The following is a 23790-nucleotide window of genomic DNA, read 5'->3' on the forward strand; positions in this document are numbered from 1 at the left end:
CATATTTCTTATTCCCTACGTCACTCTGTTATTGTTTGCACGATATTTTTAAACACCTAAAACATTGGTAATCTGGTCTAAAAACGATTAACTACTGATTTTGTCTAAATCTTTATTTCCCTTTCAACACTAACAAAATCCAACAGCATAAAAGTACATAACGTATCACCAAGAATATACAGATCAAATGTATACAACGGAAAGACAACAGGAATGTATAAAAATTAAAATAGTAAAACATAGCACTATATAAAGCAATTGAAGTCATCATGAAATGTTTTGTCAGTGCTTCGACTCGTATTCGCAACATTCTTTTCTTACTGGAATGTGTCCTAATGTAATACAGCCAATTGAAATATGGGATCTTAAATTGTATGAAAATGATTTAAGAGCACCAAGATTCATTAAAAGTCTGGATAAATGATGTATTAATCATTTTAGACATGGCATTGAAATGCAACTGGGATAGTCGTCACGGCTTTTTGCATCTACTCATCATGGCCTCAGTATTAGTTTTGAATTCGGATGCATACTTACATGACTTTGGCTCTTATTACTTTCCCTAAATTCGATACACTGTTTTGCATTTAGCACAACACACAACCCTTATTTGGAGGCAACATTGGGGGTTTACTCCACCATCAAACATTTACCATCACAACCACAAACGTGTACTGGCTGCTGCAAAAACACAAATTGAAAAGCATCTTTGACGAAAATATACTCAATGTTTCTGTGTTGAAATAATAAATGTGCTAATACGGGTTAGTTCCGACGGCCTCCTAACATGAGGCTCATCCATTTCCCTTTTTTTGCACACTATCTCTGCATGATAAAAGCAAGAATTCCATTATAGAAACAAGTGATTAGAATTTTCAATGTCTTCGTCTATCTGTGTGTTATGACGGACCTATTGACTCAATGTTGCCTTAAAAGGTCGAGGCCAAGGCTGGTTGGAGCTGCAATACATGCAATGACCTTAATTGTGGGATTACAATCCAGTGCACACCACATCTGGGCCGTGCTGCATATTCAGTAATCTGCGTGGGCGTTGTCCTTCTGTCAGTCTTCCTGGCTCACTAAAATCTCTCCTAAAATCACATCCCTTGGTGAGTCACAAATATTAGCAAGGCCATCAGGTTCAGTCACGTCATGAGATTATTAATGCCATTTCTGGAAAAAGAAATAACGAATGTGGGATCATTTTTCATAAATAAACATAAAGCCTTAACCCACTTGAAGAAAAAAAAAAAAAAATCTGTCAGTGTTAATTATTATTTGGAGCACATTTTCCTCATCTCACTATTTGGCAAGGTTTTCCGGCACAAATTCAAATCGAGATTCAATATGACAAAACCACAAGTCAGAAAATGATGGCACTTTTGTAGCTCCAGCTCAGTAGCTGTTATTTAGCTTTATCTGTGGGGGTTTAAAGTGCAGTTATCAGGGAGCTATATATGTAGCCATATAGCAAATCAAACAATTTGCAAATCCAGATTCCGGGCTCTAATGGCCTCTATGACATTGGCATCAAGAATAAAAGTCACAATTTTACCATCTAACGATTATAGATATAACTCCGACTCTATATATAATATTCTCAATCCTCTCCATGCTCTCGCTATCTCATAAACCACACATATAGCTTAGCAAAACAATGCTAACCTTTGAGTTGTCTGCCGTGGCTTCTGAAATAAGAGCTACAAGAGTAAAGGGAAACTCCAGAGGACCTGATGGGAGTCTCAGAACTCGTCGTCGGAGCTGAGCAGCAGGGTCTTCTCATTGTCCCCTCTGGTGCTGACGTTACTGTGGCTGCGAGAGAGAGCTGGCCCTCCACCTCGCTCCAGTGTGGACTGCTGGGTGTACTGCTGATAAGCCGGCGAGAAGTTATGGATGGCGTCTTGCACCATGTCGCCCGGATTCATGGTCTCCTTCAGGCTGCTGGAGATACTCTTCATTGGTGCGCAGCGGCCTGGAGGGGAGGAAAGATGAAATGAATGAAATGAAGTCAAACCAAAATGGAGGCGCTCAACATTGGTTTATGGTATTTCGCCGATCGCATTGTGGCGAGCGACAATTAAAGCGCGCGTGTGTGTGTGACAAAAATGAACATCTCACATGCATGCAAAAGCTGTTAGCAGGACAGAGATCCCTTTATTTGTGTGCTGCCGAACAACCGGTTGTCACCATGTGGCCTGACATTGGACGGACAAACATAGAAGATGGAAACAAAGCCGAGGTCGCACCTACCGTATTGTCCATAGTTTGGAAATGAGCCTTTAAATGCAGCAGAGCGAGGAAGAAAAAGGACAAAGGTGAAATATTGAAATCAGAAACAGCAAGGAGAGACCCAAGAGGAAAAGTAAAGTAGACTCACAGTAGAAGGAACGATGAACTTTTATCCACAAAACCAACTTACCATATGAATCCAGTCTTTTGTCCATATAGACCTTGTAAGTGAAGGCGTGACGAAGTGCAACGGCAGCGAAGAACATTTCAATGCAGATGATGAAGTTCTGGTAACCAGCAGCAACGGTTCCCTCCCCCACAGAAAAGTCAGCGGAATTTATCTGAGGAATGGCGCCGCACTTCTCAAGGATGGCCAGCAGCATTCCTGAATTGAACGGAGACGGTTCAGGATTCCGACGCACCAGCCGGTCCAGTTCCCGTCTTACCTTGCCAGAAGGACAGAAAGATGACAGACTTGACCATGAAGAACTTGAGCACGGGGCTGTAGGGGACAAGGAGCTCTCTTGTGGCAAAGTAGAAGAGGAAGAGTGCATATAGGGAGAGGCTGACTGAGATGTTGTAGATGATGGTCACGTACAAGTAGCCACTTGCCACACTGGAAGAAAAAGCCCACAAAAAAAAAAAAAAAAGAAATCATTTCGCTGCACGGTAAAGCCGATCAAATGAGACCAATCAGCTGTCGGTAAACATACTTGAAATCTCCATCTTTGTATTTTCCAAAGGCCTGAAGAATGACAGTGATGATGGCCATTAGTGGTTTGACCACGCAGAACTGCAGAGTGGCCTGAGGGAGGGGGGAAGCGAGAGAACGTCAAAGTCTCTGCAGAATCATTGGAAAGAATGGAGACGAATTTGTACCTGTTTGCAGAACCTGAGGAAGCCGATGGAGTAGGTCTTCCCCCACAGACAGCAGGTCCCATACACACAACTTGACCTGTGACGTGAAAGGTCAAAGTTGCACAGATCAAACATGGGTGGACACACAACTGCGCATTGTTAATGAGACTTACTCGATGGGTTTCCCTCTGATTTCCGCCATGATAGCACTCTCGCCTCCCAGATACTCATAACACAGACTGAGGAAGTTATAGATGACAAAGGCTGTAAAAAAAACGCAGAACATTTTTTACGACTTCACAGGCAGAGATTCCACACCATGACCACAGATAATTGGAACTGAAAACAACGAGGCATGACATAACCGCCGAGTTGCGTAAGAACTCAAATTCTGCAAGTATGCATACAAACTCCTGAGAAAGTCGATTAGCTTCCTTTTTTTTTTCTTGCTTCACTGTCCTACAGTGGATACACCGAGTTTTGTGCGGTTGCTAGGAAACAGGTTAGCCCTTTCCTGTAATCTTCAACAGGCCACAGCCATGAAGCCTTTTGCAAATGGACTCCGCAGTAAACGCCATTTATCACCGGGAAAGCGCCACTTACACGTTCTCGGATGGACCCCATTCACTTATCTCCGTGGCGACTATCGGCGAGTACGACATCATATTATCCGGTCGGATAGCGGGATGAATCTGTTTTATCAGCTCAAGGCACAGTGTTCCGTCGGCTCACCTTCGTAGCAGTCTCTAACCGTGTCAAAGTAGACGTAGTACTCCTCGTTGGTGAAGAACAGAAGGCTGAGCCAGGAGTCAAAGGCGTAGATGGGGACAATGAAGAGAATCCTCACGATATGCCTCTGCTCATTTGGAGAGCTGTAGTAACGTAGGTGCATGTAAATCTGCGGAGACAACACAAATACATTGAGGTCACATTGTGTTGAAGTCACACACTTTTTAATTGCAGACAAGCTACCAGGGGTCACCACGAAATGACAACGGCAAATATTTGCTGAAATTGAATAATGGAGCCATGTTGATGTGCGCTTTCATCGCTTCTATTCAAATGAGCAGAAAGCAGCTATCGACTTTCCTAGACGGTAAACAGACGCACACCTTTGGTTACAAAAAAACGGACAAACTGACAATTGACCACAGTAACACTACACTGCTCTTATGGGGGTGATAGCTCGAGGAGCCTTCTTTGGGCCTGCAGACAATGGGACGCTTGCTGGCTGCTTTGTAATCATCTATTGATGGATTCATATAATTTATTAGCATTAAGCTAGCAAACTTTTCTCAGATGAAATTATCGTGATTGATTGTCCGATCAATACTATACTCGCAGTGAAGTATTTTTACCTGGTGACAGGTGATCAAGAGCGCTGTCCAAACAAAAAAACCTGAAATTGTTTGGGCGGTAGAAGTCATGAGGAAAAAGGGCTGCTCCGGGGTGACCACTGGGGTTTCTGGTACCCAGGAGGAGTTGGAGCTCTGTGGGGGCATGGTGGCAGGAGCCCTAAGTGCAAGGCCTGCTGGAGAGTCATTCGCCAGCCTCTCTGACAAAGGTATGTCTCGCCTCCAAAGCTGAGTCATCTGTTGGAAAGGAGGAGGTAGAAAGGGATATTTTAGGCAAGACAATCAAGATGACATCTTCAAAAATATTTCCATGTGGGACAGCAATGTTAGTTCTGACTGATGTTATCGCTTTCACTTATTCTGAATTAGAGACACACAAATTGCTCCACCTTCATCTACGTCAGTTTCATTTCAGGAAAACAATGATCTAATCAGTAACTGAGAAAAATGATTTCCCCCTCCTCTCAGCACTAGGTTGGCATACAACATGAATAAGTATGACTCACATATGGAACATTTCAGAATCATACTTGCTATTTCTAATTGCGTTACAAATTAGTCATGTTGGAAAAAGTGTAGTTTGGACTTAAGGAGTATTTGAATATGTTTTGTGTAAGCTATTGCAATATTACTAGAGCAAAATCGGTTATTGCAGTCGTGAATTCACGAATGACAGTTAGCAAACTCACACTATTTTTTTTTCTCATTAAATGCTGATGTGGTTGCTGTCTGCATGTGGTCAACGTCAGCCCAACAAACGTTATCAAATATAATTTTTTATTATGAGATGCGTTTGGTACTTACCTCCTCAGCAGTTGTCTGGTCAGCGGAACCACTTTGTGTCCGAACATGAAATTATCTCATGTCTCGAGTCGATTACGCACTTCTTGGGCATAACCAGCGAAACGGTGTCATTCCGTCGACCTGTGAATTTAACCTTTGCACTGCTGCTCTAAAACAAATACATTTGCTTCCTTACAACAACTAGCAAGGGGAGGCTGTTAGCTCGCGTTAGCTTGCCTTCCGAGTCGTGTATTAGCTTGTTTTATATGTAAATTTAAAGGAAGAGAAACACTACGAGGTTTTGACAAATCCTATACTGAGAATAAACATCAACATATAACGATAACTATCTTGTAATTTCTTTTTGAAGACAAATATGCCTGTGCCGTTCGTTCATCACCACCAGTAGCTGCCAAGCAAACATCAGTTCTGGCGCATGCGCAGTGTGTTTTATTTTTGTTGCCACCGTGCCACGTAATAATTGCAATTGTTATTCTTTTTTTTTTAATTTATATTATTCTAGTGGAAAACACTCAATTTACTCATTACAGATGATGAAATAAAGTCTACAAAATTGTGAGATTCAGTTTTATTACTTCATAAAATATACACAAATACTGTTGTAAATAAAGTGTTAAAGAACTGTACAAGATATCAGTACACAATACATAAAGTGAAATTCTGTCACTTTAACCTATTTCTTAACCCCCCCCCCCAACACACGCACACATATACAACAGTTACACTGCCACTGGGTCATGGCGTCCTGTACAAAAGTAAATTACACACAGTACCAAGCTATTTACACATCCCTGCAATGAAGTCAGTTAGTTTCATCTTAATGACATCATCAAAATTGCAGAGGTTTAAAAACTAAAAAAAAAAAAAAAAAGGTGACATCAAGCACGGGAATTATACAAAGCCCTGTATTTGAAAAGGTGATCTGACAGCATTTGAAGGGAAGAAAAAGAAAAACCAAGACAAACATGGCACAAGTGACTTCCGGTGACAAACTGAAAGATACATTTTTCAAAATAACAGTTGAACATAAATAGGTAAAAGAAAAACAAGCCAAAATGACCTTTGAACTCTTATTGGGGGATCAGTCGAACTCTCACAAGCAAAAAACGTTGAAACACGCACACATTACATATCCGTGACCCAGCTGGCAGAGCAACATTGATGTCCAAAATGTAGTACTTTAAATACTAAAACGTTTTAAGTCATCCCATTAATTTGTGTTTCTCTACTTTACATCTTAAAACAGAAAACACATTTTGGCTTTTACGTCAAAATTTAAAAACAAAATATTTACAGTGATGTAAACATAAAAAAATGGATGCCCGCCCCTACCCAAATCATCCCTAATGGGGTCTGCCAACTCCCCTATTTTGTCTGAAGGTAGAAATAATAATTAAAAAAACATTTAACAGTAAGAATGATCATAAAAATTGCAGCCATATTTGTTGGTTACAACAGGATGCAACGGTGTCTGGTCATTTCTTGAGGATGCCTTAGGAGTGTTTTTGTTTTTTTTTTTTCTTCCCCCAACAACTATGGTGACAGATAACTTGCATTTAAGAGAATAGAGTACACAAGTGACAAGAAAGAAAATCGATACTGGAACATTTTAATGGTTTGCTATTCGAGGGCCAATAACCTACGAAAAATGAGATCTAGCAACTCGCAGGAAACGGAAATCGGAGCTGAAACGAGACTTTTAAAACCTCTTCTGTCATTCTTAAGCTTACCATCCCTGACTTCCCTTTTCAACTATCCCCTGAAGGGCTTAAATCTCCACTAAGACTAAATTAAAAAAAAAACAGGGTTGACTTTTGCAACAAAACATGCTAACGCCCGTCATCCTTTTACTTCTGTTTTCAAAAGTTCCTCTCATTCAACAGACAGAAAGCTTGTTGTGGGAAATGAGGGGGAGAGAGGGGGGGGGGGGGGGGGGGCAATCACAAGCAACCATGATGTAGCACTGTCACTTTTTGCATCGGCATGATGATGAGCCAAGGTTCCGCCAAGGTTTCATAAAAGACTGGATGCTGGCTACTATAAAAAGTACTTCCCTGGATCCTGTTGGAATTTGCTGTACTTTTCCAAAGATCCACGTGTCCATTGGCATCAATCTTTTCGTTAGTTGGAGTAAAAATGCAGGAAAGGAGCAGAGCAACAAAAAGTAGCCCTGCAGTAAAAAGAATTCATCACGTGTTTTAAATCATGCGCTTCTCCAATCATCACACAAATCATCATGAAGAACTGACCTGTCACTTTCATGTTCATGCAGAGCCAAGGAGATTTTATTTGCCCATGTGCTCGAATGGCACGCTCACCTGTGCAGAGAGTAAACATTTGACTCAAGAGAAATACACTCGCTTCCGGTGAAGGGAGAATTGCGGGAGTGTGTTTTGAGTACTCTATCTTCTCACCTGTGACGTGGAAATCCTGGATTGGTCGTGACGGGCTGTAAGGTCAGAGGACGACACATTAGCCGGAGCCCCCCGGTGGAGCCGCATGCTCACCTTCCTTTCCCTCTCTGCGCGAGAAATGGCACGAGGTGATGTGTTTCCTAAAATAAAGGATTGTTTAATGCAAGCTGGAAACATCAGTTGGAGACGTTGGTAATCAAGGTCCAACTCACCGGACTGTTGGACACGTGATGCAGGGTTGGAGATGGCCTGGTCTGGTCCGTTTCTGACCCGGTTTGCGGGTCCGGGGTTAGGACCGGGAGGGAGACCTCGTGCTGCAGAGCCCCTGGGAGCAACACCGATCCGATCGTCCCTCTCTTCGCCGGTCCTCCTCTCCCGGTCTCCGTCTTCAGTCGTTCGGGTGGCCCCCTGAAAGCCAAGACCGGACACACGTTTTGAATTGTTTTTTTTCTTTTTAAAAATAAAAACATCCAAATGCTCAACTTACAAATTTAAGCATATTCCAGTCAAAGACATAATCATAGGAGAAGCCCTGCCGGTGGAAGAGATTTCTGAAGAGCTGTCGCAGGTAGGAGTAATCTGGCTTGTCGTCAAATCGGAGCGATCGGCAAAAATTCAGGTATGTGGAGAACTCCGCTGTCGAGAGAACAAAAATAAAACTTACATGCTTTGAGGTTCTTTTGGTTCAATGTAAAATGATAGAAGAAAAAAAAAAAATCATCACTTACAAGGGTATCCTCTGCAAAGGACTTCGATCGGCGTTGACATTTTCTTCTCGCTGATCCGTTCATACTTCTGTCTCTTGGTAGCAGCCTTCAGGCCTTGCCAGGGCAAAGAGCCCAGGTTGAAATACATGAGGACGTAACCGAGGGACTCCAAGTCATCGCGTCTGGATTGCTCTGGAAAAAAAAGTTTCAAAGACTTAAGAGCTGCACTAAGAAATGTTTTCGTCCACTAGGTCGACTTCGGCGCTAAATTGTGTTAAGAGCCAGATGTCACGATGTCCGAGAACGCAATCTTTCATAAATTGAGAAGAATGCGTGTAAACAAGAAGACTGAAGGAGCATTCAATCTTACCAATTCCAAGATGCGTGTTGATCGACGCGTAGCGAGCTGTGCCCGTCAGGTTCTTGTTCTCCCTGTAGGGGATGTGCTGGTGTGTGCGGGCATCTCGGTACTTTTTGGCCAGACCGAAGTCGATGATGTACACGAGATTTCCCTTCTTGCCGAGCCCCATCAAGAAGTTATCTGGTTTGACATCTCGGTGGATGAAATTCTTGGAGTGGATGTACTCGATGCGGCTTATCTGAAGATGGGCGAGAGAAGGAAAGGGATAAATTGAACTCATAAGAGCATTTTTTTGTTTTTTAGTCCTACCATTTGGTCTGCCAAAAGCAGGACGGTCTTTAGGCTGAACTTTCGGGAGCAGAAGTTGAAAAGATCTTCAAGACTGGGACCAAGAAGCTCCATCACCATCACATTGTAGTCTCCTTCTGCACCACACCACTTTATCGATGGAATTCCCACTAGAAAGAACAAATACAGCATAAATTGGTTCCAACGCAATGTTTTTAGAATCATTTTTTTGGGGAAAGACATTTACCAACAGTGGTCGTTTAAAACCATACTTCTGGCCACATTTAGTAGTAACCGTCCCAAAAAAATTTAAAAACAACTTGATGCTATTGTCACGTACACTCGTCGAGTAAACAAGAGATTTCATGGAACGCTATTTGTGGTCGCTCAGAGCTCAGTTGCAGAGTGGAAACAATTCCGTCTCTCCAAAATAAAACGCTGTTCTTCATATGTGATAATCTTTCTTAATATAGCTTTACTATAATAGTGAAAAGCAAAAAGAGTCACCTAGGCCAAGTAAATTAATGAGCATGCAAATTACTTTAACAGTTTTTGGGCTAACAAAAAATAAAAAAAGGTGTGTTTTGTTTGTACCTCCTCCTTGCATCATCTTGTAGAACTTGCTCTCAATGTGCAACTGTGGATGTTTGGTCTTCACACATTCAAGTTTGATGGCTACCTCCTCACCAGTGGCAATGTTGGCACCTGAAGGGATCCAAAGAAGTCAACGTCAAGTAGGAAAACAAACTGGACATTTAGAAAGTTGAAAGTATGAAGAGGGGGAAAAAAAAAAAAAAAATCCTTTTCTACTTACCAAGGTAAATGTCGCCAAAGGAACCGCTACCTATTTTCCGCCCGAGCCGATATTTGTTCCCCACTCTGAGCTCCATGATTGCCAGCAGTCACTGTGATTTAAAAAACAACAACTTAGAGATGATGAGAAGAAAAATAAATGAGAGCAAGAGAACTTTTAACTCAGTTATCTAAATTTTAAAAAGGAACTCGAGTGCCGCTATGCAACAAAGTAGTGGAAACAAGTGAACGAGTGGACCGCATCAATACGAGCAGAATTAGTATGAGAACTGAGCCGGATGAGTAGATCAGCAAACAGCTGTCTGCCCTCCAGTCCTGCACGAATAGATTTGTTGGGAAGCTGGGCGGGGTTGGGGGGGGGGCAGTGAGATCAGCAAAAACAAGGGCGGGGGGGAAAAAGAAACAACAAAACGTGGGCTCGGCAGAATTTGCAGTTGCCAATTGGAAGAGAAGTTTGGAGGGGGGGAAACAGAATGAAAACTTGGCACGAAAGAAAAAAATGTGGCCCTGCATGCGACGCTAGAACAAGATCATCATTTTTTTTTTTTGCAGAACTTTTTCAGAACCAGGCCAGATTTTGCAGTCACTGTGATCCGCTTCTGCACGACGCACCTTGGCGACGTGACGGAAACAAACCCGTGCCGTATATAGAAAGTGGTGGAGTGTGTTGACTTGTTCCAAATTTGCCACTGCAGCAGATTCAAAAATACACTTCCAGTCAGCCTCTGGACTTTACAATGACCTATTGACAAATGAGCAAGGCCGGGAAATTGATTTGGAGTTATCATCTATACATTTTTGACAGATCATCTTCAAGATTAAGAATTGCGTTGGCGGTTTGTAACCGGCAGAGGTATCGGTTTGAGTCTCAATTATCACAACTGAGCATCAACACCAGATGATGCGACATTTAAAAATGGAGGCCACAAAAAGACCCCCCCCCCCCCCCCTTGATGGATTTCAGTTCATAAAAGGTTCGGTTTCAAAGAGCGTCTCGTGGTATCTGATTTAGCAAGGAAATTTTTTCATGAAACAATAAGTAACCATTTAGTTACGTGGTAGAGGATCAGTGACACACACTTTTGCACAGCTCACTTGAGATCAGCTCTAGTTTATTACTTAATTATACTTAATTATAATAAAATAGGGCATTAAAACTCCGGTGATTCAACATTGATATTTCTATTTTTAAAGACAATTCACACTGCAGATGTCATTTGACAAGTCGTGGAACAGGTTTCTTAACAGGTTCCATTGTGGCTATTATAAATTTAATATTCGTTTCAAAAAAATGATGCAATAATTGACGGAAATTTTAATACTACATAAGGATATTCAATTGTTAAAAGTTGTGTGGCTAAATGGATACTTAAAAAAAATTAAATTGTATGGTGAGTCATGTGGCCTTTAGTCCTTCCACCGCTGCGTTAGTGATATGCGAGGTTTGCTAAGTTGCATCAGACGGAATTTTTTAATTTTTATTTCTCTATTAATTTTTTATTTTAAAGGGGGGGGTCAGCTCTTGTGGGAAACCTCAACAGGACGATAACCAGGTTACATTTTAGTTCTTATTTACAGGCCACTCTAGTTGAGAGAGTTCCTGCAAACTAAATCTAAAAAAAAAACTCACCAAGAGGTTCTAGTGGTTTGTCTGGTGATCTTTAAGTAGAAAAGATTTACCAAAAAAAAAAAAGGGGGGGGGGGGGGGAATCAAATGTCACAGCCCTGAAGGATTTCACAATCAACGAAAATTTGTACTGCAACGCCTCTCACTCAGCTGTCATTCCAATAACAACTTCGATTCCAAACTCGACAACCAATTCTTGTCATAGATCTATAAAATACAACACATGTACTGTGTCTATTGCTAAACGCTAGCTAAGAGTTAGTTACTATGTTAGCGATTTTACGACCGATTTTACGAATCATAACATTTTGGTGACAAATGTCAAAAGCTTGCTCCAGGTGTAAAGCGACATGTAGAAAAAAATTATATAAATGTTTGAAAATGACTTTTAATAACGAACAATAGGTGTCAATCCACCGTTAGCTATGAGAAGTAAGCTAGCGTTACTTAGTGGTGGGTTAGCCAAAACCTTGATACGTAACAATTGCACCATCTCATCAATATCAGCGTTACATTTGAAACGTCATTATTTCCACGTTTTGTATTTTATATTTAAACCGCACCCATTCCTCCGCCAGACTAGGTTGATAGACATGGCCATCTTACGTGCCCCCTCCCCCTATGCTGCTAAGCCGTGAATAGTAGACTCTGATTCGGCCAAAATCGGGCCCCTTTTCCCCCCTGGTTTCTCCGGTTCTGGAAGCCTCCACTTACCCGATATTGGATTCGTTTGAAAGGTGGTTTTCTAAAGATGATGTCCAGGTAGCTGTCAGGCGGGTAGGGGCCTTGGTTGAGGAGGATTGGAGCGGATTCTAGCGGCTCTCATTCCCCCCAGCTCACGGCTCTGTCGTCGGTTGCACTCCCTGTTGATAGTCCCCGAGAAGCTCCAGTGGCACTCGCGGCCGTCCTCCCGCCTCCCCCGTTACTTAAGCGTTGATGACGTCATCCTCCCCAACGTCAAGGCACGGGTTTTTAAGGAACAACGCACACATTTGACCCCTTTATACACGAATTGATGCATAAACTACTCATTTTTCAATCGATCGTCATTCGTAATCTTGACGAATTCTCCGTAGTCAAGATTCAAGAATGCAAATCTGGCAAATCTAGTGTGCATAAATGATCCAAAGTTAAGAAGAGTGTGAATATTTTATTCGATTAAGTAGTTTACAGTCGGGTGACGTAGGTTGTTAAATAGGATTTGCTTTTAGAAGGGGACAGATGGACCCCCCCCCCCCCCCCGCTTAATCAATGAATTAACGTCAGAGTCACTGTGGTGTAATTTGCAAGGTCAATATATAAAAGGAATTAAAAATAAAATGGAACCTACAATGCACATTTAAAACAAGCCAATACTTTATTAATATTGTTCTCATTAGTTTAAATATGTTTTCCTTTGTAAAATCTCGAAACAGAAAAAAAAAACACTGAACAGGAGTGTTAAAGCCTGTCTTAATTTAAAACAAATACACATCATCAGAACATTACAAACATATGGTAACTCTGCATTTGTAAACAACCCACCCCCTCCGCACAGTTTGATAAGATTTGGCATTTCCATTTTTTTTTTTTTTGCCTCCCCCCCCTACGCATATGCCTTGACCTGTTTGTCTCATTAAAACGTTTTATCTTGAATTATTGCAGTTTGGACAAGAAAAAAATCTAACTCCACTAAAAACCACTTCTAATAAGTGAAAAAAAAAAAAGCATTAGTGCCAATATTCTTAACACAGTCAGCAGTACAACGAACACACAAAACGATTTGTATAGACCTTCTGTATAGTAAGCAGCCTTGCCTGCATTTCTGACAGGCAGTAACATGCACACACACACTCTCACACACAAATGAACAGTGGTGATTTAATCCACGTACTTGGTCTCAGTTCCACTCACACGTGTCCATAGTGTAGCAGATACTGTATCCACACATGGAGAAATGCAACAAAGCCTCAATTGAACATTTATCACTGCAACAGTAACCAACATATTCAAGAGATAATAACAAAGAGTGCGCAAGGTAAAACAGTAGGAGGTCCGCATTTTGAAAACAAAAACGATATTTTCACAATTCCAAAAAATTAAAGCCTTACTGGAAAAATATAAACAAACTTGACATACGCAGTAAGATGCAGTTCTGCTGATTGCATGGGTTTGAATTTTTTTTTTCCGTGTGTGTGAAAACAAATCGCGCTTCTCACATCGGTTTGAAGTTTTCTTATACAATGAAAAGGTAATGCTGTGTTACGGGTGCCCTTCTTTCGAAAGGTGCATCTGAATTTTGGTGTCGTGAATGTAAATCTATTCAAAAGTCTTCCGTTTTACTAAGCACAAATACAGTCGAGTCTTTCAGACTTACCATTCGTATTCAGTTTTCAAGTCTAAGCAGTTGAAATCTTCATCTGTGGAAAAAAAGGCTGTATACAACTAACAGTCCCTGCGTTTATTTATATATATATATATAATAGCTTAAGTCTGGCCACAAGAATGTGTGTAAGCATGTCTCACTTTTCTTCTTTATGCGTGAGCACATTGATATGCAAACAATGTATATGCACGTGTGTGTGTGGAACATTAATATATGCATATCTGTAAATGTGTTGATGTGCTATCGTAAATACATCACGTTATCCCAGTGTATGCAGAATCAGTGTGTCCAAACCTACGATGGGGGGGGGGGAGAAGGTTCTTCAGATGGAATCGGCTCCACCGCCCAGCAAATCGTCCGGCAGCAAAGCAGCAGGACTGTCCATTTGGTGCCTCTCCTCCATTTGCGGTGCCCCCCACAGACTGCCGCCGTGGTATCCTGCAGCCATGCCGCCCCAAAGTCCGGACCTCCCAGATTCTGCTCCACCGACACTGCCCACCCCTCCTGCTCCATTGGCGCTCCACTGGGAAAAAATCCCCAACCCGGGTCCTTGGGCTGAGGTTTCGGAACAGCTACTTGTACCGTCGAGACCCTGCCAACCGGAACTCGGGGACAATACGCCGCTCGGACCTACGGCGCCGCTTTCCACCCCGCCGCCGCTTCCATCTCCACCTGAGATGCTGCTCGCTACTGCCCCGTCGCTTCTTGGAGAGCTGGCCTCGCTTTGGGTCACTGCGGTGCTGGTTCCGGGTGAAGCCTGCGTACCGGCAGATGCTGCCCCTCCTGTGCCAGTCACATCGGCGCCGGCGGCCTGGCAATGTGCAAAATAGTGAGCAACTTCTTCCTCACTCAGGAACTCTGCCAGGATTGTGGTGTTGCCCAGTACACACCTAGAAAGAAAGGAGATACGAGTCGTTTAATCATCAGAATCCTTTTCTGAATCACAAGACCTTTAAATGATGCCCAATTATGACTCATTTGCCACTGTCATGCTTCTAACAGGATTTCTTTTTTTTTTTTAATAAACATTCTGCTGTTGGCTACTGCGACCAGCAAATTTTCAATATTTACGTTATATTGTAGACAAAAAAATATTTTGGGGATGACAGATTGCATTAGTGTTGGATCAACCTACATGTGTAATGCACCCTGGGCCTTGGCTGCCTCATGACGGCTGCTGTAGCGAATGAGAGCATTGCCCTGGGTAAGGCCAAGGTGAAAGGTCAGAAGGGGACCATGCTGCATGCAGATCGTCTTAAGCGTGGAGCCATCGATCTACGGGGAAAAAAGAACGGGAACCTGATTGAGGTATGTGCAAAGAGATAAATACGTGCGCAAAGATGATCATAATCATAAGAATATGTCCAACTTCACAATCCAAGAAGATGTCTGGTCTTGTTTGAAAATGGAGATGAATGAAAGACTCGGGGGTTTAACATGTTCTGACTCAACAGGGATTCATCATTTTGGTCTTTGGAATGAAATAGTTTTTGATCCCCCTTACTTGTGGTGTCAGATTGCTCAACAGCAACCAGGAACTGCCTCTTGATGCCACACCATCACTCCAAGCTGTGCCTACAAAAAAAAAAAAAGGCAAATATGTGAACACGACAGATCTGAATAACGAATTTCTCTTAGCTTCCAGGCTCGAGTCAAATTACAGTACCTGGCCCAAATCTTGAGTCTTGCTTAACACCCCCACCCCAGCCCCGGGCTGTCCGTGGGCCTACACTTCCCCAAGGAGAGGGCGTTCCTTGCTTCTGATTGGTTAAGCCGGGAGGGGGGCGTGGCAGCTGTGAGCTGTTGCGATTGGCCTTCCACCACTTACTTTGTCCGATGGGATCCGGGGGCCAACTGGACTTGTATTCCGAGTACTTTGCTGCGGAGAAAAGGGGTGGTGTGGAAAATATGATGTCAGATTCGTATTGCGTAACCTCAACACCAATAAGCAAAAACTAAATTTATGAATAAATATTCAATTTACCTGTACTGTGTGCTTTACTGAGCGGGTTATCTGAGGCACTGTAGGGCCAGGCACCATGTGAAGGCAGTGAGGTGTTGAGGGCAGGATTTGGCCCTGTTCAAAATAAATCAGAGTATTGATGTGTCGCAGTTATGATGGCGAAAGGTAAAAACAGGCAGCAGGCCTCAACTCTCGCTCATTCCCCAGAGAGAATGGTGGATTTTAGTGTAAAGCGTCTTATTAGGGAGTTTAGTTTGGGATAAAGCCTTCCAACCAGACTTGAGAAAGATTGTCATTTTAAGACCTTGTAATCTACTCTCTCCTTTCAGTACGCACGTGTAGCTTTGCTCGAATCATTTCTCGCCGTACCTATGTTATCTCGCAATAACTGATGATCGGAATCGGTGAGGGTTGGGGGTCCTGGGGAGCCGAGGACACTACTGGAGGTCATGTAGGGGTCGGGATCAGAGTCGGCGCTATTTTGCATTCCGTTCCAGGGGACACCCGGCTGGAACTCTATCATAGAAGAAAAAGATATATTAATTACTGTTGCCACTCGTTTTATCCATCTAAAACTTACCTGGTGGCCAACTGGATGTGGAAGGCTTGTTGCCCATTTTACTCCCGGGGGTACGCTGCCAGTTTTCTGAGGAGCCTTGAGAGAAAAAACCCAAAAAGAGTCTCTTACTGGAGCCTCCACTCACCTTTCATGCAATAGTTAAAAATGTGTTCAAGAAATAAAGACAGGCAAATAATACCGTGGCTTGATAGCATTTTGATTCAGAATATTTTCCATTCAATATGGTTCATTAAAATACACTGTCAATGAGGATGAGCTAAAACCAGATTGAGGTGGTAAAAATTCAGCGACAACCCATCTGTTGACCTACCATTTTTCAGAAGCGTCGAGTCAGGGGGAGATGGAGCTGGGGAATGTCCCTCCATCATCCATTTGAAGCGTGACTGCTGCCCTCCAATGTCCTTTATCCCCCCCATCATGGGACTGCCGAGTTCCAATCCGGACAGGTTACCACTTGGTGGAAATCCTGAAAACAAAAAATATATATTTAGCGGCATATTTATATAAAAGAAAACGAGCAAGAATAGATCCACATCGACTCAATTCCGTGTCGCGCTCACCAGAGTACATCCCTTGCATTTTGGAATGCGGGTCTGATCCGGGAGGTGGATACGAATCGACCATCGTCTGTTTCGAAAGACTTCCTCCGAGGTGGGAGGGGGATAATTTGGAGGTCCCCGCTGCAACTCCACCGTGTTGATGTCGTTGTTGCTGGAGAATTGCCACGATCCTTGCGAGCTGAGAATCAGAGAAATGCTGGATGAAAAAAATGTGATCGTTACTGCGGTTAGTAGGCAAGAGGTAAATGTCGTCTAATCATTTACCTGCTGTGGATCTGGCTGCTGTCGGAGCGGCTGGGGCTGAGGGAACTTTCGCTGGTTTTGCAGAAGCTGCTGCTGTTGTTGTTGCTGCTGTTGTTGTAGCAAGAGCTGACAAGCCTGTGGATTTACAAGGAGATTAAGTGAGATAGTACATGGAGGCTTCATGGAAGAAAACAAACAGCATCCATCCTTTCCTACCCGTTGGCATACAAAAAAATTCCGAGTTCAATTTAAAATGTAGTCGTGTACCAGATGGAACTGCTGCACGTGGGGGTAGATGTTGCTAAGCACAGCTAATTGTTGTGGGGAAAGCTGAGGAGGGAACACTCCTCCAGCAACACCCCCGGCTCCACCGACAGAACCGACACCTCCTACTCCTCCAACCACACTGGCACCAGGAGACGGCATCTGCTTCAGCACAGAACCCGGCACCTGCACATCACAGTGAAGGCAACAAGAGCGTGAGAAAACACAAAGTTGAATTGAAAGATCTTCCATGATTTCTTCATTCATAACTAAGAAGACCAGATATGCCGGACCTGAGCAGATAGGAATGGATGAGGCACTTGAGCTCGAAGCCCTGGAGATGGGTTCATAGGATGCAAGCCAGGTTGGTGTATCCCTCGGGCCTGATGCATCGCTCCACCACTGCCAACATACATTCCATGGCTACCCATCTGTAGAATCAAAACAGATGATGGTGATGCATTCATTTCATTATTTCGACCTTAGGGTTAGGGTTAAAAGAATGATCACATCATCTCATGAAAGGACCAAGACGTGGTGACCCTGCAGATGACATTTATGAAACAAGTATTCGTACTTTTTCACCATAGGCGCCCACGTCAACAGGACCCATGTCTTTGGAATTGGACGTGCGATAACCTCCTCCACTTCTTCCTCCTCTCCGGATGTCCCCGTTGTAGTCGGTCATCCCTCTCTTGTCTCCTTCCATCTTCTTATCCATGCCAGGGTCTTCACTCTGAGAATGAACAGTGATGAAAGCAAATTGAGAGAGGGACACGATGGTGATCAATGCTTTGACGACACTTTTATTTTTGCATTTGCAAAGAAAGAAAAAAATAATATTACCAGAGGACCCATATTGGAAAACTGCCGTGACATTGGATTTAGCCAGCTGTCTCCACTTCCACCCTTTGGGAAGAACATTATTATCAGTCATATAACACAACAAAATAATAAATGATACCTCAATATTCTAAAATAATCTAATATTAAGAGAAAACACCGACTTGCAAGCTCAAATTTGACTAACCTTCACGTTCCCTCTCCTTCCACCATGACTCCAGCCTCCAGCGTTATAGGAGGAACTACTTCCTTGGGAGCCGGCGCTATTCCAGATCCCTACGCCGCTGTCATCTTCTTCTTCCCAGCTCGGATGACGGGAGGCCGCTACGGAGCCTTCTCCCTTTGCACCCCAGGTCTCCATCGGCTTGGTACCTTCAATCAAACCAATTGAACAGTTAATACATTTAATTTAGCTATAAAAGACTGACGACAACTAATGATAATATGAGATCATCTTTTGCTTACTTTTACCAGGGTTAGGTGACATGTTGCCCCAGCTGGAGATTTTCGGATCATCGGAGTCACCCCATCTTGTCGCTGAATCTGAAGTCTGGTTCCAAGCACCTGACCCATTCACAACAGATTGTGTGCCCCCTCCCCACATTCCTGGACCTGCAGATTGATGAAAATGAATATTCAAATTTAACGGACAATAACAAGTCGAGTTGTAATACTTACCGACTGGAACATTTGCCGAGTTGTTTTGCAAGCCCTGCTGTCGTCTGGGCGGCGGCAGCGTTGACCCCTGCTGACCGTGGCTTTCGCTCGACGAGCCTCGATTTCTGTCCCACAAGTTCACATTTTTGCCACTGTAGTTGGTGGGATCTCCCCAGGCTGAAGTCCCGTCATCAATTTCCATTTTGTGACTCATGGACTGAGGCGAGGGCTCATCCCAGCCGCTGGGTTCCACAGCGTCATCCCCAGAAATTTGGGGAATCGGGCCGGATACCCAGCCCGAACTTTGGTTCAGATTCTTGGGTGGTGGACCCCCGCCCACACTTCCCACATTCTGTCGGTTGTCCCAACCTCCTTGTAGACTTCCTCCTGGTGCGTGGTGGCCCTGTGATTGGTGCTGCTGATTTGGGCTTTTCATTGCGGCTACTTGGTTGCTTGGTGACGGTGCCGCCGTGTGGTGCTTGGAACCCCCCCAGTCGTGCGAAGCTTTAACCACATCTCCCCCTCCCCATCCTCCCCGCTGAGATGCATTTTCATCCTGGTTACCCCAAGAGGGCCCATCATCAGAGCTGCTTACACCTCTGATTCGTCCATCTCCCCAGCCACCTCCAGGTTTGGACTCACTCTGGCCCCAGTCACCCCAACCTTTGCCTCTTTCAGTTCCCTTCCACCCCCCTGGCCCTTTATCTTCTGAGCCTACAGGCCACCTGCTGCTCTGTTCTCCTTTCTCCCTCCAACTTCCTCCTCTATGGTCCCCCCAGTGGTGTTCTTCACCCCATCCTTTGCCCTGGTTCTCAGGTGGAGGATCACCCCAACTTATCGCGGCGTTTCCTTGACCGCCGTCCATATCTGATATTCTCGGCTTCTGTATAATCTCATCCGACATGTGAGAACCACAGTTAACCTGCGAAGCGCCACCATCCCATGAGTCCCTCACAGGAGCAAGGTCACAGTTGACACTATCGGGGTGGCCGCTGACCGACTCATTGTCAGGATTGACCCTGGAGAGGTTCCCGGAACTGCGACTACTGGTGTGGATTGTTCCAGAAGACAATGTGGAAGATGAGAGTATTTTTTCCGTTTGCTTTGCAACTGCATTAGTGGTGTTGAGATCCCAGGCCACGTTCTGACGAATCTGAGTCTGGCCCCAACCTGTGTTGGACAGAACCCTGGGATCCAGGTCAGATCGGTTGAGCATGCCGAGTAAGGCCACTTCAGTATCGGCGGTCTGGTTGGACGGCGCCCGTCCTCCATCCGTTTTTGGCCCATTACCGCTCCCTTCTCCAACAGTTCCTGTCCCATCTCCGCTCGAGGAAGCTGGAGCTTCACTACCGGTGCCTTGTGGCCTTGTGACCGGTTGTGCCACACTTTCGATCCCTTTTTGATTGTCCCAAGCATTTTCCATTGTTGCAAACTTTGGTGATGCCGATTCTGGCAACGCTCCAGCCTTGCTGCTCCCACAAGCTCCCGTTGCACTTGCTATTGCTAAGTCATTTGAACTTCTACATTCCTCCTTGTTTCCACGCTCCACTTCTGAGCTCCTGTCTTTCCACACTCCCTGAGATACCGTTTCGATATTTGCGCCGACGTCGCTCCTTCCCCACCCTGTATTGTCACCCTGGTTACCCAATCCCCCTAAATTTGTATCCTGTTCATGGATCCCGGTTTCTCCACCACCCCATTGATCTTCCTGTGAAGCACCTGTTCTTGGAGCAGAGGTCACTGCAGTCAGAGATTTTAAAGAGGAAGAGACAGCAGAGGAGGAAGACAAAGGACCAGACTTATTCACACTCCCTTCTTCTGCATCAGACTCTCTTTTGTCATCATCTTCTCCATTTGGCCCTGGTCCAACTCGCTGTGCTCCTTCACCTGGGTTTCCCGAGGGATGTTGTTGTTCGGAACTCGTGTCTAATTCTGACGTCTCTGTGTGCTCGTGAGAGGTGACGCTGACAGGAAGTGGAGAAGTAGCTGAAGTCGATGAAGTCTTCCCCTGCACGAGGGTTGGCCAGGCAGAAGGGTTCACGTTGGGGTTTAAAATGGCACCGGGGAGATTGCTGTTGCCATCTGCGGGACTCTCTTGAGGTCCAGGAAGCAGATGGGAGACTTTGGAATTATAAAATGCTGCTGATCCCAATCCTGCCTCCGCCCGACCGGAAGTGGAGGAGCTCCACGTGACGCCGCCAGTCTGAACACATTCATTTTGTGACGCAAAAGAGGAAAGAGGAGAAGAAAAAGGTGGGGAGGGATTGTCCACTTTCCCTGCACTTCCTTCAACTGCTCCTCCTATCTGCTGGAGGTTCTTCTCATGACACGAGGCACTACTGTTTTTGTTACCAGGGTTACCGTCTTGCTCCTGCCCCCCTGCTCCAGATCCTTCGGAACTTAATTTAGCTGTGCCCTGGATGCTGGGCCAGCTGTCCAGATCAGTCCCATCCACGATGATCTTGTCACAACCCTGAGAGGAGGACAGGCTGAAGGACCCTGCCCCCCATGTGGAATTTGCATAAATTGCATTGGTAGAAGATGAAGATGACGAGAGAGCAGTGACACATGGTGAGGATGTCGTGTTGGGTGGTGAAGGAGAGGATGAACCCAAATCTAGAAGAAAAACATTTTGCAGAAGTTCGTATTTGGTTGGTTAAGCACATGATACTGTTTATTTTTGGGATTTTTTTTAATTTTTTTAAATTACCTGTATCTGTATTTGCATTGGAGTTGTCTGCTTCTTTTGAGGAAAGAGGTGATGTGGCACCCCAGGCACTGCCAACCCCAACCCCACCAGTGCTTTCATCTCCTCCACCTCCCCCGAGCAGCATGGAGGACAGAGGAGGCTGCCCTCTCTTCAGTAGCACTTTGTGGTCCTGCTGGCAGCGAAATCGCGGCGGAACCTCTCGGGACATGTATCGCTGCTGCTGGGAAGTTTGGTTTGCAGAAAGAGAGGAGGAGGAGGGCTGTCCGTTGGCCAAAGCAGTCCGCTGTTTTGCATTGTTCCCGCCACCAGGAGGAACTGGTGCAGAAAGCACAGGGGCACTAGAACTTGGTGGGGAGGGGTCAACAGGGCCAGGGCTGGGGGAGACTGAGGCAGGGCTGGTGGGTTGCTGGGAACAGGAGGGCTTGGTTGATTCTGGCACTGGAACAATAAAGAGTACTTTGGCTCAAGTCAGGGTCAAAGTATAAATGGGCACAATGCCTTTGGCAATGTTCTCTGTGATGGCTTTTGTGATTGCTTTCCACCGGACTAACTTGTTCTATTGAAAACAATGTTGTCTTTTCCGCAACAGGTAATAAACTTGCAAAGTTGTTGTTTGGATTACAGCCGGTAGTTTGGAAAATTGGTTTTGTATGGAGATAGCACATTTGGCAAAATTGTGTTTGTCATATAACAATAACAAAATAATTTTGACAAATTGACAGGCCTCATGAATGAATGAATAGCATATTTGCAGAAAAAAAAATTAAACCTTTTGGAGGCATTATGACAGAGTGAAAAAATTCTATTTACCTTTGACGTTCAGTTCTGGGACCTAGAAAAAAAAAAGAGCAAATGGTTTAAGGTAAAGAAAAACAAAAAGATGAGCAATAAAAAACTATTAACCTTCGGAGAAGTTTCCTTTTTCTTTTTGTCGTCTTTCTTCTTTTTCTTGTCTTCCATTAACTGCGCTTCCCTTTCCAGATGCTCCTGTCTGTGAAGAGAACATAGTACCCACAAAATAAATCATTGAATATCTAAGAATTATTAAGCACAAAAAAAAAGTCTTGCAATGAAAACATTTTTGTTCTCAACTTGAAAATGCAATCCTTGAGAACCACAAATGAAATGAAGAATCCTGCAATGGAAATTCAAACCAGCAACGTCCAGATCATGTATGGTCCTAACGAAATATATAAATATTATTCATATCATATATAAAATTTAAATATATAAACACATGCTATGAACACGTTGTTGTCGGGCCACCACTGCTCGTTGCCTGCACGCATTGACAGGAAGAGCCCGGGGGCAATGAGGGGGTCATGACCGTCATCTACGCCCGACAGATCCAGTCAGCACGTCAAGTCAATAAACCCGTTACTCAAACTGTGCACCCATTTTGACCTCACTTACACACACAATAAATTCGGCCACAAAATACAAGCAAAAAAATCCATTTAAAGATGACTATCCAGGGGATTTGATCGCCAATATTACAACATGGCATTTATTAATAACTGTTTATAATACACTTGGGTACCGCGTTACAACGCAGTCGAAGCAGACTCCAAAAATGCCTTTGACCTGCGTAACCGCGGAGGTAATAAAGACCACAGAAACGACAAAAGATGTAAAAATATATTTATATTAGGTAAAAAGCTGACTTACCTCGGGAATCACATGGGAATAAAGTGCGTCCCGTGCAAAATATGCTCGCAGACCTACGGGCTAGCTAGGTAAGCTAGCTTAGCGAGCTAGTTCTTCGAGGCTTTCAAGGCTAAGTTGGATAAGAAATGACATCACCAAAATGTGAATTGTAGGAAGGCTAGTATCCTTTTTTGCACGACTGTAGTTCTCAGGCTGTAAACAGAACACACATAATAACCACCAGGTGAGTGACAGACGCTGTAAGATCTGTTAGTTTACTATCGGCCATTTTGCTTCTGTGTGGACTGTGAAGGTTTAGCCAAGCAGCATAACATTTCACTGGCTGGTTGTTGATCACCGAGGGGAGGAGAGATTGTCGTGCTGATAGCGTCCGCTAGAGGGAGATGGTGAAATTGAGGTAAACAACAACGGCAACACTAAGGGAGGAAAATAATAAACAATTTACTTTGGAATTTTTTTAATGATATTTTACGTCACCAAA

The 23790-nt window shown here is 44.0% G+C and overlaps 3 protein-coding genes across 7 annotated transcripts; all 3 read right to left on the reverse strand.

Moving 5' to 3' along the window:
• Positions 1 to 98: 98 nt before the first annotated feature.
• On the reverse strand, positions 99 to 5662 carry LOC125984140 (transmembrane protein 184B). Of its 3 annotated transcripts, XR_007486848.1 has the most exons (11): positions 5247 to 5662; positions 4446 to 4679; positions 3820 to 3985; positions 3261 to 3351; positions 3109 to 3184; positions 2943 to 3034; positions 2676 to 2845; positions 2420 to 2614; positions 2251 to 2277; positions 1666 to 1972; positions 99 to 1173 (listed from the first exon to the last, which is right to left on the reverse strand). XR_007486848.1 is itself a non-coding variant. In XM_049746085.1 (10 exons), the coding sequence occupies exons 2-10, from the start codon at positions 4677 to 4679 to the stop codon at positions 1743 to 1745; spliced, it is 1281 nt and encodes a 426-aa protein (XP_049602042.1). In that variant the 5' UTR covers positions 5247 to 5662; the 3' UTR covers positions 99 to 1742. The 3 variants fall into 3 exon arrangements, 2 of the variants coding, with proteins under 2 accessions (XP_049602042.1, XP_049602043.1); XM_049746085.1 differs by having other exon boundaries at positions 99 to 1972; XM_049746086.1 differs by lacking the exon at positions 2251 to 2277 and having other exon boundaries at positions 99 to 1972.
• Positions 5663 to 5799: 137 nt separating this feature from the next.
• LOC125984142 (casein kinase I) lies at positions 5800 to 12367 on the reverse strand. Its single transcript, XM_049746088.1, has 11 exons — positions 12171 to 12367; positions 9831 to 9921; positions 9611 to 9721; positions 9038 to 9186; positions 8738 to 8966; positions 8389 to 8559; positions 8148 to 8296; positions 7873 to 8068; positions 7661 to 7800; positions 7496 to 7564; positions 5800 to 7416 (listed from the first exon to the last, which is right to left on the reverse strand). Exons 2-10 carry the CDS (start codon positions 9904 to 9906, stop codon positions 7532 to 7534), a joined length of 1254 nt encoding a protein of 417 aa, XP_049602045.1. The 5' UTR covers positions 9907 to 9921; positions 12171 to 12367; the 3' UTR covers positions 5800 to 7416; positions 7496 to 7531.
• A 423-nt stretch (positions 12368 to 12790) lies between these two features.
• Positions 12791 to 23630, reverse strand: LOC125984087 (trinucleotide repeat-containing gene 6B protein). 3 transcript variants are annotated; one of them, XM_049745916.2, is made up of 22 exons: positions 23310 to 23630; positions 22733 to 22821; positions 22545 to 22632; positions 22452 to 22473; positions 21642 to 22079; positions 18953 to 21547; positions 18740 to 18886; positions 18462 to 18646; positions 18278 to 18340; positions 18009 to 18167; positions 17725 to 17862; positions 17435 to 17617; positions 17189 to 17302; positions 16925 to 17120; positions 16675 to 16830; positions 16365 to 16439; positions 16154 to 16300; positions 15806 to 15898; positions 15488 to 15700; positions 15326 to 15396; positions 14957 to 15096; positions 12791 to 14711 (listed from the first exon to the last, which is right to left on the reverse strand). In XM_049745916.2, exons 3-22 carry the CDS (start codon positions 22599 to 22601, stop codon positions 14144 to 14146), a joined length of 5760 nt encoding a protein of 1919 aa, XP_049601873.1. In that variant the 5' UTR covers positions 22602 to 22632; positions 22733 to 22821; positions 23310 to 23630; the 3' UTR covers positions 12791 to 14143. The 3 variants fall into 3 exon arrangements, with proteins under 3 accessions (XP_049601873.1, XP_049601872.1, XP_049601874.1); XM_049745915.2 differs by lacking the exon at positions 22733 to 22821; XM_049745917.2 differs by lacking the exon at positions 22733 to 22821 and having other exon boundaries at positions 16925 to 17102; positions 23310 to 23629.
• Between the last annotated feature and the right edge of the window lie 160 nt (positions 23631 to 23790).

Source organism: Syngnathus scovelli, chromosome 16 (assembly GCF_024217435.2).
Source record: "Syngnathus scovelli strain Florida chromosome 16, RoL_Ssco_1.2, whole genome shotgun sequence".
NCBI lineage: Eukaryota > Metazoa > Chordata > Actinopteri > Syngnathiformes > Syngnathidae > Syngnathus > Syngnathus scovelli.